Genomic DNA, 13,994 nt, shown 5'->3' on the forward strand with positions numbered 1-13,994 from the left:
ACTGAATTAGTTTGAATTTATACTTAAGAAGTTTGTAGACAGCTAGTCAGTATTAAGGCCCGTTTAAAAGATTTCAACATTTGCTTTAGCATGAATTCAACAATTTGTTGAACCTAATCTTTGGTGCGTTTATTCAACATTGTTGGAAAAGTAAATAATGTTCAAAGCTGTTGAAAGCGTGTTGAATCAAGTTTAAATCGGCTTAAACTTTCATTCCACATCGATTCAACTTTTCCTTTGTAAGGCCTCTTTAAGGCCTTTGTAAGACCTTTGTAAGGCCTCTAAAAAGGCCGCCGCACAGTTTTATTTTCGCGTTCAACATTTGCCCCAGCATCCGTTCAACTTTTGTCGAACGAAAGTTGATCAAATATTGATAACTTTTAAACGGGCCTTTACTGAATTGAGGACCATTAGCGGTCCGCAAAGCGGTGGAAGATGTCGATTGGAAATGGATTTATTTATTTAGTTAGAATTTCGCGAATGGCCGGATGTGTTTAAGGTTTCTTGCGACGCTTCTGTCATTTTTGCGTTCAACATTTGCCCAACATCCGTTCAACTTTGGTCGAGTAAATGCTGGTCAAATGTTAAAACCGTTTAAATGAACCTTTATTCAAGGACCTTTAGCAGTCAGCAACGCGGCGGAAGACGTCGATTGAAAATGAACTTATTTATTCGAATTTCGTGAGTGGCCGGATGTGTTTACGGTTTTTTTGCTTCGCTTCACTTCAACTTCAGCACAATGTGTGTGAGCCGCCTTAGATTCCATAAGGAAACTTAGATAAAATTAATGGTCGTTGGGATTTTTGTCCACAGACCGCGCAAATCCAAAGTTGTTTGTTTAGCAGAGGACGGCTGACAAATGTACAAAGTTTCCAAAGGCACTCGCTGAGCTATATTCTGCTCATTAAGTCTTTTGTTTTGCCACGTCCTCGTCACCGTTACCCGGTCGTGGTTTTTGCTAAGGTACTTAGTTCTTACACTGTCAAACATAATTTCTCTTTCTTGAGCGTAACTGCTTTGTTATCAAAACGAACAAAAAAGCACTTGCGTTGTACAAGTATTAGCATTTTGGCGCAATAGTTCCTTTGTGGCGCGAAATTGAAGACGGTCACAATGACAAAAGCAATGTATCTATATGGACGCTCAAAAGTTTATAATTTCTAAATAATTACTAGTAGCATATACAATCCCTCATTGGCAAACTTCGGAGCAATGACATGGATTCATAAAACAAACTTAGAAGACAACGCGTATATTTCTTTTTTAATAAGTTATCGCAGATTGACAGATTGAGGCACGAAAAGTGAAACAAATCAATTTTCCTTTGAGACCTCTCAACAGTTAGTCTTTTACTAAAAAAACAAAGGCTACAATTAATTATCAACACTTACCGCTCCGTTGATAGTGCGCCGTGAGATCGCAATTAAGCCGACTTCCATAAACGACAATCGTGAGAACCCCCCTAGTTTTTAATCATGGTACCGAGACGACCTTCGCAAACGGTAAGTATCAATTTCCAGCTGTATGAGGTATAAGAAGATGTTTACAGATGACACTTCGCCGATAGAGATCAAGATCCCCAAGATATTATACGAATCTTCTACGAACGCATCGGGCGAACACATATGGTAAACTTTAATATCTTTTCACCGTAAAACTCTGGCCAGAAAGAAAATTAGTGAGTTCCGTCAAAGCAAAAACTATTATGTTAGGATATAAAATGCGAACAGACATTTTTAATGCTTATTTAGTCACGCTTGTAATACCAATCAGTTAAGAAATGTCAATGCGACTGCCTCTTTCGACTCTGAGTTTCATTCCTGTGAGATTACACTACAGCATACAAGTGACATGTTTGAGAGATGACCTTTCACATATCACGATCATTTTCAATTTTATCACTATAAGTTTGTGATCCAATGAAAACCGAGGTCTCCATGTTGTTTTCAATTTAACACTGAATTTTATTCCGCTGTAAAACTCACCCACCGAGACTTTTCCTTCTTGCAAAATCGAACAGTCCAAGTATTGAAGACGGCACTGATTAAAATCACAAAACAAACATCCCCAAGTAGGAGCGTGACTACGTTACCGTGATGATAAGGTAGACCGACATTATTGAACGCATCGCATGAACACGTAGTTAGTTGGCTAGTTGGTGGGTACTCAAAAACGTGGATAGAATGGATAAGAGAAGGGAAACTACAAACTCAAGAGATACCGTTGGATGACATTATAATGAAAGTGGAATTGGAAACCAAAACCAAGAAAATGAAAAGGGAAACCATTAAAAAGCTCAGAGGGATTTGCGGCAAAAAAGATAAAACAACATGAGTAAATTGCCATAGAAAATAGTACTTTCCTTCATCTCTTGTCTTTACAGCAAAGACATTTGTTGAACTCCGGGTTGAGGAGTATGACGTGCACGAACTTAACATCAAAGCTAGAGTAAGAATTCTTCGACAAAGGCTTTAAATAAGAATCGTCCAGGTTGCACATCCGAACAAGTATTATTTGTACAATTTGATTTCGCTGTAAAAATTTAGGTATTCGTCACTCGTGTTGAAAGCCTCGATAGAGGCGATAGGTTTCAGCAGTCTTTGCTCCTGTATGCTTGACTCAGGCTTTATCAGTTGCTGCTGACTTTGTTGACAAAGGCTTGGAAATAGGCAGGTCAAAGGTCTATAGCTTACAAGAAGTATAGTTTGCTTACTGAGAGCGAGAGATCTTTAGATTTGATTATAATACAAAAGTCGATGACCAAATAAGCGTTTGTTATGGCTTGCGAAGGATATCGTCCATCAAAACAGAAAGGTCGTAAAACAATTGAAGCTTTATACCTTAGAACAATCAACAATTTATTTACTTCACTCACAGAAATCTTCATTTACATCGATCAGTTTAACTATTTTAGTAAATGATAATCACATCTTGCATATGAGAACCTGACTGAGTTAACATAAGGTTGATAGATTAAGAAAATGTCATCTACTGTAATCCAATTTCAATTTATCTCATTGTTTCCCGGCTGAAATTTTACAACAGAACTTTAACTTTGGTTGCAAAATATCAGAAATTATCACGCACTCTCTTAATTTCCTTCTGCAGCCGTAAATTAGAAGAAAACACCACAAGTGCGTTCATAGATCTCCTGGTGAAATAATTTAGAAAGTGATAAATATAATAATACCTATTTTTGACTGGTGACCTATGACCTCTAAGTTTCCTAAATAGGGCCTGTTTGTTGACGAATCCAGCTGCCGAAGCCACCATAGTTCCTGGAAAGATGTACTTGAAAAACAACTTGAGCTACAAGTTCTCTTTACAAAAGAGAGACTTCAGCAATTAATCTATTGAGGAAGATTAACTCTTACCATCTCATTAGGTAGTGGCTATCTGGTCTTTCTTCTAAGAAAACAAACAACAAGAGGGAATCTTCCTACATGGCTTAACCTTCCAAATTCCCTGGAGGACCCGGCTGAAAATTCAGCCAATAGTGTCTTGCGAAACATGTCAGTGTGAAACTAACTTACAGCGTCAAATGAGGAGAGGTTGCCCTCCAGGTAGCTAGCCAGCTCCTCCAAGAAATTAGGTACCTGACTGTCCCTGATTGAAATCTGCTAAGTGATCAAAGGAAATGTTTAAGCTTTTGGACGGTATAACTTTAAAATACTAGATTACAGACTGGAAAAAAACAAAATTTGTAAAATATGCTTTTATCTTACCGAACGATTTTCTTCAAGAATCAATTCCCCTCTCGCGGCCATCTCGTTCCTATTTGCTCAGTTGCAAACTGGAAGAAGTGGAGACTGAAATGCAGGAGGGTCTTGTTTCTTGAATTAGTGGACTGTTTGACTTTGCAAGAATAATTTATTTCGTTCGGTGAATTTTACTGCTGAACGGATGGCCGTGTTATAATGCAAACAACATGGATATCTGCGTTTTCGTTCGTTCACAAATTTATACAAATAGAAGTGCAGTATTCCATTTGAATATTATCTTGATCTGTAAAAGGTCACCTGTAAGACATCGCCAGAGCCGCAATCTCACGGGAATAAAGCACTGAGGTTTAAGATTCACCTTTAGTTATCAAGTATCATTATTCATGATACTCGGTACGGTATAATTTTCAGTTGCATAAAGATTGTACTAACATTTGTTACGTCTAAGAGATTGAACCTAATAACTGATTCGTCGAGTACGAAATCAATTGCTGTCGCTTCTTTATGCTTCTGAAACCACAGGGGATCCAGACAAGCGACGAGTCTGGTTATTCATTCGAAATACAAAGAGGGAGAATAATGAAGAGTCTTATTATCATAAACTTATATCATGAAATGTCTGAGTTAAAGCTCAAAATAAATGTAAACCTACCTCACTTGCTGTGTATTGTCGTTTCTGTGGCTCTAAATGGCGAATTTGAGCGATTTGGGAGGTTTTGCATCCACTGTTAAGTACAGTAAGAGAGGTTGTCTTCCATCTTACTAATTAGTGCTTTCAAAGTTCCATCTTGAATCATGTGCGAACAACAAACTGAAAAATCATAAATCGAGTCTGCGTATAAAACTTGTACAAAGCTTACCTGATGTTGAAGGAAATTGTTCGGCTTCGACACTAAATAAAATATAAACAAATAACCAATATTGGCCAAAACTGATTTACTTTACCCATTTCAATTATAGAATAATGACTTGTACAAATGAAATCGCTTACATACATATCTCAGGATCTCAAGTAAAAATCAGTCAAATAATTATTCTCACCTCGAAAAAATCGCCCCGGAGTCTCTAGTTCCATCGTAGGAACAATACAATAACATTTCTGCAAAAGCACTGTCTGTAGTCCTTGCCCTCCATAAATCATACACAGACTCCCGAAGTCAAATAACCTTTGCCGAGCCGGGCAGACTCGGACTTCCTCTAGACCGCTTCTTCGGCGGCATCAACTTTTCAAATGACGTTTTTCACCGTCATACATGTAAGAATTGAAAACTATTTACTGATATGGACACTAAAACTGCTAGGTTACTCTTAGGACTCGGAAAGGGTTGAAAATGCTATTAACCTTTAAAACATTTATGTACAAAGTGGCAAGACCAAAATCTGAATATCAGTACACGAAAACATACGATACGTAGTATACAGGTAAAAACCGGTTTGCTTATCTTCTCTTTGGAATAAGTACTACAGATAAACAGTAAATATATTTCCCCCTATGGCACCTCTTTACGATAAAGTTAGATATTTTGTCGCATATACTTATCTCCTGGGTGATGATAGTCTTCAGAAGGACTGCTGTCGGTAGAAATGACTGACGTTTTCAGAACCTGAGCGGAAGTCATCGTCAGAATCAAACATTCCTTTTCAGGACTACTCTTACCCTGATGATCAGAGTACACGATCAAATGTTACACTTTGGCTTAAACAATCAACTGTAGGACTTAGAGATATGACTCATAACTTTGCAAAGTAGATCATTGTTTCATCTGTAGTGCATAATCAGAAATTACGACTTGACTATTTATTTCAAGGGAAAGATCATACTAATTTTTCTTGCTGTCAGTGCCTACTACTATTGATTTAATTATTGCAAGTCTCGGTCCCTCGTGTTAAACTACACAATAGGTTTCGCCCCCTCAATCGTACCTGCGATAAGTTCTTTATCGAACGTTTGCATGACGAAATTCTTGAATTTTGAAAGCATTTTTAACTGAATCTTGAAGAATATCGTAGCCTTCATGACGCAATGATCTTAATCATTGCTCGAGGACCTTAACTCAGAATAAGGAAAATATTGTTTCTTTAAAGGACTGATGATATATCCTTTCATGATGAAACGGAAATATCACTGGTCATGCTTAAGGCAGACCTGCAGACAGTATCCGTGCCCTTGAATCATCCAAGGTCATTTGTGACGAATTATTAAATCAGTAAGACTACTGTAATCTTTACAAGTGTTCTCAATGATATCTGTTGAATTTCTACTTTTTCAATTATGTTTCCAACCTTGAACAAGCTCACTAGAAACTGAATGGCGTATCAATTTCCAACCAAGCGATTAATGATTCGGAAGCGTGACATCGATCATGAAATCTTTATTTCTGCAAATTACGCGATCTCGCACAGACTATCGTGCCAGAAAACATCACTGCTTTCTTTTCATTTTCAACTGACCCACACATCGCGGAGCGTGTCCGTCTATTCAAAATAGTTCAGGTTTATTTCCAGTTAAGTCTATGAAAAGCTTACAGACCGACAATTAAATTGATATGAGCAATGCAGGACTTTTTCCTTGTTTACACAGCTTCATCTAAACACGGAAAAAACTAAACAAAGCTAATGCATAGTTTCAACTAAACGACGTATCTCTGTATAACACCAATACATTTTCATATAAATAATAAAACCATTATCTACAGTTGTTCTGGATTGTTTTCTGCTTAACCTATTAAAAATTCACGATGAATCAAAATTAACAACATTTGAATTGATATTTAAGCGATGGAGGACTTTTCCGTGTTGGCCTAGCCTTATCTAAACACCGAGGGGGCTGACAAATTTCAAGAAAGTTTTGCAAACCCACGAAACGGTCAGGAGGCTTACATAATTCTTGGGACCTAGGTAATAATGCTAATTTTTACCACAAACAGCATTCATACACATACAGAAGGCTTTTATGATTTCCTTTATATACTGCACATGCTCATCTCAACGTTTTCCTATAAAGTTTACAATAGATCTTGGAATCAATCTAAATTAGTATGAAGTCGACTTAACCTAATTATAATTAATGCCTCTAGGAATTTATTTTTGGATCCAACTGACTGACGATAAGCTCAGGCGTGGTTTACCGCTACAAGCTTTCTACAAAAACAAAATTTTGCGTTTTCTTTCCATTACAAGACTTCTCAAATAAATCACGTTCCGCGATAAATCCTGGACCGGATAATTATACTAAATTTTAAACTTGACTTTCCTTTCACTGCAATATGCAATTAGAGTTCACGTTAAGTAAAATAGATCAGCACAAATGATTAAGGGCCAGACGTCATTTATCGCCTGTGAGGTCGGAGGATGTTTGTTTTTGACTGCTATAAGGGAAAAACTTAAGAATATTACAATGCCTTATAAGGGAATCTGGAAAATTTGATCCTAACTCAATCAAAATCCTTCCCCTTCACTCACCCACGATAAAGTCTTTTTGTCTGATTTTCATTTGAGTTGTGCTGAGAGCGGTTTTAGCTTTAGGGTCTATCTCTCCCCAGTGAGGAGGATAGAACTTGTTGAGATTTGAGCGAACAGTACAAACTTTATCAACTTGCAGGTACGACCAGCCTTCGCATAACCTCGGTAACCTCGGTGCACAAACACTGTTAGCTGACGGTCTGTCCCAGGTACCGAATAACTTGCCATTATGATGGGATAGGGAATCGTTAACGGTTGCAGCTAAACACAAAAAAGGGGAAAAAAATTCAATATATTTCAAATTTATAGATAACAGTTGTTCGTAATTATTGAAAACCTAGCTCTGGCCCATTTTTGTGTATAAAATGATGGGATTCCGGTTCTTGTGGAGGCGACATTTCAGAACACATTTTTGAATTCTAGAGCATCAAAGTTACTGAATCAAATCCGAGCACTAGTTAATTTCCTATACATCCCAGGTCCTCGTGCCACCTGATTGATTATATGCCACCAAATCACAGGCAATTCGTCAAGTAAATGAGTTGTTCAGGGTTGGTCTCATGAGTATGATATGCACAACCAGATATGAATCACACTTATATTCTCAAGGCAAACAGTCGCTTGGGAGACATATGTTTTGGTGATAGTAACTGTCGTCTATAACAATGTGCATTGATTAGGAAAGAGTAAATTGACTTACATGCCGAAATACTGCCGATGCGCAGCTTGTAATCAGCTGTCTCAATACCAAACCATTCATACTCTGCATGACCAGTTTTGTTGGCAGTTACTCCTAGATCCACGCGGAGTTTGTTTTCTGTTTTGTTTTGCGTCAGGCGTTGGATCTTTTCCAGTCCGAGCCAAAAGTCCCCAATGAGGAAATCACCAAATCCATTTTTATACTCTTTCCAAGTACGGTTGAAATCTACGATGTCATCCACCCTCTTCTGGATCACTGTCCATCCTCCACCGTCTGTTGTCTGATCACAATAGACATTAAAGGCACCTTTACCGTCAGCCGGGTCGATTGTATAAACACCACTTATGGTTTGACCGCACTTGTAAAGCTCAGCACAGTTCTTAACTGTTAAGGGATAAAAAATTAAATTTTTCTCATCGATTACGAGTACCAAGGAAATGAATATGCGAGGAAAATAAGAAATAATAAAAAATCAAGTAAAAGAGAACATGCAACGAGTAAACGATCATTAGTTCAGTTTTTTGACAGTTCTGAACTCATGGAGGACGCTAGAGTACAAGTACAATTGTTTTTCGCAAGGAAGCTCTGAATCTTAACGCCAACCAAGAGAAACGTTTTGCCAATATGTGAACAACCGTCGTATTAAAGGAAATGTAATCCAAGGGTTATCACATGTAATATACCAAAGCATAGATTCTTACTCACATTTCTCGGATTTTCTGCTGTTGTTTTTGCAACTTATCGGAGCCGCACGGGTTGAAAGTAACAACTGAATCATGAATAAAAGTGCCACACTGAGCAGCAGAGAAGAATTTTGTGAAACAGACATGATACGATGAAGTTTCTCTCCCAACCTTAAAGCTGTAGATCTCGAAATGTACACGTAGCGCAGTTGTAGATTGAAGAAATCTCAACGACTCGAACCTGTATTTATACAGCAGCCTGAGTCCTAAATTAAGGCGTAGGAACCATAAGCGCGATGAGAATATGCTAGAAGACAACTATATTTCCCGCAAGCCTCCCAATATTCGTAAGGGAGGGGTGTTCTGGAATAAAGGGCATCCTGTTTCTTGGAAATTAAAGATGTAACGAGAATATGATGGAAGACAACTGTATTTCCCTAAGGGGAGACTCCCAATACTCATAGGGGTCGATAATCTGGAGTACAGCATAGTATTTCTTTGCGTGAATTAACATAGGAAGTTCGAATTCACAAAAATTGGGTCGAAATAAGCGTGAAGCTTGCTCTTCTAGTTTAAAAAATGAAATGTCCGATCTCTTTTCTGGAACAATTCTAAGGTGAACCTCGTTAACCCTTCAAAATAAATTAAATGTTTCATCACTCTCAGACTATGAGTGTATGAAAGAGAAAAGGAGTTATAGAATTTAGTTCATACATTGTGCGTGATTCATCTGTAAAGAGATAATGAAAACTTTTTGCATGATTTTATGAATGACATGATGGTAGATGAGTTGAAATTGTCATAATGTGTTTCGCCATCAACTTTGTGCCGCATTCTTCTGAGGTATCGTCACTGTAGCAGCTCTTTATTACTGAGAACGTGGGTGTTAGGTTAACTTCTTTAGAGCAAGGTGGGAATTCCGTTGTTATTACAATTAGCGGCGGACTAAACTGTGTTACGCTCGAACACTCCCCTAAGCGAGCGTCATACTTGACCTTTTAGGTACTCAAGTGTTAAAATAATCAAACACCATTGCTTTATTTAATTGTCGTACCCGATGATCTTTTAAGGGATTAGGATAACTTAATGTTTCTCGCATCCGAAATACAATGGATTTGTAAGTTCTAAGGAATTATTTCAAAGGAATGTTGCACTTTCTTTTGAGCTGACATTTACTGCTATCTGATTTAAAACAAAAAATCACTCAACAGCTCATCGTATCCGTCTGAAAGGGACTATTCATATTTCTGCCAACTTTCCTCAACAGCAAAGAACTGTGCTGAGTTGCAACAAGGAGGTCAAACAATCAGTGGTGTTTTTACAATGGTCAGAATTGTTTTCCGCAAGGAGTCGCTGAAACCTAACGCCAACCCAGAAAAACATTCAGCCAATATCTAAACAGCCATCCTATTCAAGGAAATGTAATCCAAAGGTTATCATGATATACGAAAGCATAGTTTCTTACTCATATTTCTCGAAATCTATGTTATTGTTTGTGCGACTTATCGAAGCTGCACGAGTTGAAGGTCACAATTGCCGGAATCATGAATAAAAGTGCCACACTTAGCAGCAAAGAAGAATTTTTTGAAGCAGACATGCATGATACGATGAAATTCGATTCCTCTCCCGACCTTAGAGCTTTAAAACGCAAACTGTCTAGTATATAACATAGTTGTAGATTAAAGAATTTCTATCACTCAAACTTTGTTATACAGTGCAATTTTCCTAAAGTTATCAAGGCGTAGAAACTATATAAACGTAATGAGAGCATGCTAGAAGACAACTGCATTTCCCGGGAGTCTCCCAATACTCCTAGGGAAAGATTCGCGGGAATATAGCATCAGTATTTCTCTGCTTGAATTAGCAAAGGAAGTTCAAAAGATTGATAAAATATATCCAGTCGAAATAAGCGCCGTGAAGCATGCTCTTCTTCGAGGATGTCTCGTTCTTTGCTTCCTCAAACTTCAAAGCTTGCACAATACTGAGGTCAATAACCCTCAGTAACCCTTAAAATAAATGAAATGTTTCATCACGGTTAGATTATGATTGTATGAAAGAGATAAATACATGTATAATTCTGTATCTTTGCCGTTTCAATTAATACATCATGTGATATCCATCTGTAAGAAGATAACCATACCTTTTTGCATTATTTTATGAATGACATTCATGAGTTCTAAATGCTGGTTGTGTTTCGCAATCATCTTTCTGCCGCATTCTTGCGAGTTATCGTCACTGTAGCAGCCCCCGTAGCAAAAATGTCCTATGATATTGAGAAGGAGGCTACTAAAACTGGTAACGGGGAACGGGGAATGGGGAATGGGGAATGGGGAATGGGGAATGGGGAATGGGGAATGGGGAATGGGGAATGGGGAATGGGGAATGGGGAATGGGGAATGGGGAATGGGGAATGGGGAATGGGGAATGGGGAATGGGGAATGGGGAATGGGGAATGGGGAATGGGGAATGGGGAACGGGGAACGGGGAACGAGGAACGGGGAATGGGGAACGGGGAACGGAGAACGAAGAACGAGGAACGGGGAACGGGGAACGGGGAACGGGGAACGGAGAACGGGGAACGGGGAACGGGGAACGGGGAACGGGGAACGGGGAACGCCGAACGTCGAACGTGGAACGGGGAACGGGGAACGGGTGTACAGCGGTAACCCACCTGAGAATTCAAAATGGTGGAGTAAACGATGTTTACAAACACTGATTTTATCGCTAGGTCGCCGCTTGCAGCGAAATTAGACGACTCGCTTTTATTTAACTATTGCCCACGCGAAGCCACGAAGCCTAGTATCCCGAGGCGGGAATTCAAAGTCAACGTTTCTGCAATGGCTGCCACCATTTGTTCTGACGTCTCTCTTTGTTTTTCCTTCCTGAAATCTGCATCTTTCGGCAGAGTTTGGGTATGTTGGTTGTTCGCATTGCCCAACATATTTTTTTTCAGATAAGTAGCAGGGAGGTAATATCTCAGATTAACAGAAATGAGCTAGGAAACGTAATAACCAGTCTAGTTCGTATCAAGTGGTAAACGATAGTCCTTTTGTTCTTTGTAGCGCTGAGGGACTTTGGCCGAAGCGACGCGAAAAAGTTCGTGAGTAATCGGAAAAAAATTTTTGGCATCACAATTAAGCTATTTTGGAAGAGTAGGTAGCGCATATTTGCACACGACAGGTAAATTGTCACCGGAGTACCCCAAGGGAAAATTAACGCTCATTTAGCCGCTTCGGAGAAGTGAGTAGCGTAAATTTGTCTCGTCGAGTCAACTCTCAATGGTCTACCCTAGGAAAATTTTGACCGCTAATGTGGCAACGCACACATCGAGAATTTGAAATACGTTATGTGTCTCATTCAGACCACCTCTCTCCGTATTAATCTTTCTCCAGAAACTGTCATAGTTCTAAACTAAGGTCGTCATAGTTCTAAACTAAAGTCTAGTCTTTCCGAGCGTTTAAATTTCCCGCTCGTATGCTAATCGGAAACTTCGACAAATCCCTCGTGTGTTCTGAAGCTGTTGCGCCATTGTTCAAAAATGGCCTTATAGGGTCATTTTTCGCTTGTCTAACAAAGCCTATTGTTATCAAATTTGAGCCACTTTTCTTGAATAGTATTAAAATTACTACATGCAGATATCTGCTTACTTTAGCGCAAAATAACATCAGGAACATATCTTTGTATCGACCCATAACCTTTGATGTAAACAATAGAGAAATCAAACATTGACAGACTAGAAATCAAGTACGTCAATGCAAATAACGCCGTTATACACACCGAAAACTCTAAACTTTTGTTGGATTTAAACTGTAGTCCAAAGGAATTGGAAAAAACATTTGTAAACAGTTGTGGGATTGAACATTCCGCTGCAAAGCGGGGTTTTTCGGGCCATTCAATCGAGTGAGTGGAGACAGTGAGTCAGACGAGGATTGTGCAGATAATAGAATTGGTTTTCATATGGTTATGTCAACAAGGGATGAAAGAGAAAGAATATTCACCAGCAGAATGAGAGATTTTCTTCAGTCCAGGTGAAGGTACGTGTATCCAAATAGCGTCAATCAGTGCTTTTAATTTATTATACGCATGGTTTTACAAATAATCATTAGTAATGGGATTTTAGATTTGGTAACTGGGATTTTGGCAAAAATTAGCCTGGGAACTGGGATTTGGGCCAAATTTAGGTTGGGAACTGGGATTTGGTACCCCCCTTCACGACCCTCGTTGAAATCTTCATAATTATTTTCGCCATTATGTTCGTGCCGCATTCTTGAGAGTTATCGTCACTGTAACAACCCCTGTGGCAATACGTTCTTAATACGATATTGAGATTGGAGTGTTTGGTAAATTTCTTAAAAGCACGATCGGAATTTCAGCGATAATACAATTAGCGACTGACTAAACGCTGTTACACTTGAACGCTCCAATTACATAATAAGGAAGCCAAACACTCGCCTGTTGAGCTTTTTAAGTACTCAAGTATATTTCAAAACAAATATTTTCTTGCAATTGTTGTTATGGGGGCTGATCCAGTTGCGATAACTCACAAGTATGCCCCAAAAAGGTACACTTAAGACCATTTAACGTTCCTAAGATTATTTTATGATTGAGGTGAACTTTATTCAAGTAACTCTTTCTGACATTCACGTGTTCCTCACTTTCACTAACTTCATAAGATTCAAACCGCATAAAGGAATTGATTAAATCGATTAAAACACAGCAGTCTTGTAGAACTTTCTTTTGTTAACTTCCATGAACCATTCCATGGCGGGAATCCCCGTAGAACATCGCATCTTCGGTGATTACCCCTGATTTACTTACTCCAATTCAAATGCACGTGATAAAATAAGCTTCCCAATAGTATGAATAGTAGTTGCTCCGCAATCTATCAAAAGTCATGCTTCCCTGATAAGTATTTGTACAAAGTTGAGTAGTTTAAGTGTCTTCAGCTAATAACTGCTAAAACGCAAGCCATTGATTTCAAGCTACAGAAGGAAGTTTCATTCCATCATGTCTAAAAAAAAAAAAGGTTTTTAACGTGGAGAAACACTTAGCTAGAAGCTAGTTTATAGGTCTTCCACCAAACAACTGAAACAAATATTTCAAATTGAAAATAGCATTATTAAGAATCCCAACTGGCCGAAAGGAGGGGAAGGAAAAATGCTTTCCTTCCCCTCCCTCTTCCCCGTTGCCCATTTTTCCACTTAACACCTACTCCCTCGGTAAATATTTCCTCGCCCCGATACTCCACAGTTACCAAATCTAAGATGGCGGCCTAATACGAAAATGTGCACTCGTGCGCCCAAAATACGCCGGCATTGCAGGATAGTTTGGAATTAGAGTGACACATGTTCAGCATTAGCGTGTTCTGATGCTGCTGGCGATCTTGAGAAGACCTTTTTAAGGCAAATCATTGTGTACCGAGTTGTT

General features: G+C 38.7%; 1 protein-coding gene across 1 annotated transcript; it reads right to left on the reverse strand.

Annotated features, from left to right (window-relative positions):
• Window positions 1-6,106: 6,106 nt before the first annotated feature.
• On the reverse strand, window positions 6,107-8,317 carry LOC111344774 (angiopoietin-related protein 7; the record flags this gene model as incomplete). Its single annotated transcript, XM_022952028.2, has 2 exons — window positions 6,107-7,445; window positions 7,885-8,317. Coding segments are annotated over 2 exons (702 nt in total), but the record flags the coding sequence as incomplete, so codon positions are not given.
• Between the last annotated feature and the right edge of the window lie 5,677 nt (window positions 8,318-13,994).

Source organism: Stylophora pistillata, chromosome 1 (assembly GCF_964205215.1).
Source record: "Stylophora pistillata chromosome 1, jaStyPist1.2, whole genome shotgun sequence".
NCBI classification, from domain to species: Eukaryota; Metazoa; Cnidaria; class Anthozoa; order Scleractinia; family Pocilloporidae; genus Stylophora; species Stylophora pistillata.